Genomic DNA, 1,427 nt, shown 5'->3' on the forward strand with positions numbered 1-1,427 from the left:
CCCTAATCTATACCCATGATGCAATAAATACATACATGATACAATGTATTCATTGTATCATGATCTATACTTATGTACATATACACTATTTACTCTGAGCGCGTGACTAATTTAATACTCAATACTCAGTTCTTTCAGTTGTCTTGATCTATAAGCCTTGTTCTATGATCTATGACTCAGTTAACCTATCTTTTAAGAGCAACAGCAGACTACAAGGTTGCTTGACCAGTTTTCAAGTTTTTATTAGTTTGTTGTTTGTTAAAACCATGTCTGTGCCCCATATTGTTGAGAAAACATGCTGCACTCCTGAGACAATAGCAGAAAAGCTTAAGGTTTTATGTTTACATGGGTACCGACAGAATGGCGATGTCTTCCGAGCAAAAACCGGTTCATTCCGTAAAATAGTACACAAGTGGGCCCAATTCACCTACATTACAGCACCGCATAAAGTAATATTAGTAGATAATCTGGATGCCCTAAGCGACCCTGACATTGGACAGTCGAAGGATGAAGGTGAATAATTTTCTTCGTAGTGGATAACTGTGGATGGTAATGGACCTATTGATTAATATTTTCACAGAACAGTATGGTTGGTTTTTCAATCGAGATGATAAAACGTATAGGGGAATTCGTGAAGGAGGTCCAGCAATTGGCTTTGAGGAGTCTGTAGATCTCGTTGAAGACATTTTCGAGAAAGAAGGGCCATTTGATGGGGTTTTGGGCTTTTCCCAAGGAGCCTGCTTTTTGGGACTGTTATGCGACTTGCAACACAGAGGATGTATGTATGTAATTCACCCATCATAATCTCAAGTTTGTGGAGATAAAGTAAAAAGTAATCAAAAACTGAAAGAAATAATGCAGAAGGGCAGTCTAAAACGCGTATTTTACCCCCAAAAACATTTCATAATGCGTGATTGTGTCACACATAGTCGTCCATTGCTGGACATAAGCCTTTCTTAGATATCTTCTTTTGTCCGCGCTACATTAATCCAATTCTGATGGAGGTCTGCTCTCCTACGATGTTCTTGGACCTTGTGGATCGAGTTCATTGATTAAAAACTTTCAGTTATCCCATTTGTGTAAAGGAATAGTGAAGTTAATTTTCATGCTTGAACCCATTAACTTTGGCCATTCGAGGTACCTATAAAAAAATTTAGAAAAGCAGAAGAACTAGTTTGTACCACCAAAAACATATATTTTTTCGCTTAGAACTTTGTTTTATATTTCAGTAACTAAAAATATTAAATTTAATTTTGCAATCATGGCAAGTGGGTTTAAATCTCAATGTTGGCCCCATCTGAAATACTATTCTGACAGGATGAGTTTGCCAAGCTTACATATATTTGGGGAAACGGATAAGGTTATTCCAACAGGTATTCTGGAAAATATTCTTATATATTCTTGTCGTACAGGAAAACGATTTTTCA

General features: G+C 36.7%; 1 protein-coding gene across 1 annotated transcript; it reads left to right on the top strand.

The window, feature by feature from the left end:
* Positions 1-187: 187 nt before the first annotated feature.
* Positions 188-1,373, top strand: LOC109543082 (esterase AGAP003155; the record flags this gene model as incomplete). Its single annotated transcript, XM_048668641.1, is given in 3 exon segments — positions 188-513; positions 581-778; positions 1,230-1,373. Coding segments are annotated over 3 exon segments (668 nt in total), but the record flags the coding sequence as incomplete, so codon positions are not given.
* Positions 1,374-1,427: the final 54 nt, after the last annotated feature.

Source organism: Dendroctonus ponderosae, unplaced genomic scaffold (genome assembly GCF_020466585.1).
Source record: "Dendroctonus ponderosae isolate FM_Combo_2020 unplaced genomic scaffold, Dpon_F_20191213v2 Dpon_F_20191213_7, whole genome shotgun sequence".
NCBI classification, from domain to species: domain Eukaryota; kingdom Metazoa; phylum Arthropoda; class Insecta; order Coleoptera; family Curculionidae; genus Dendroctonus; species Dendroctonus ponderosae.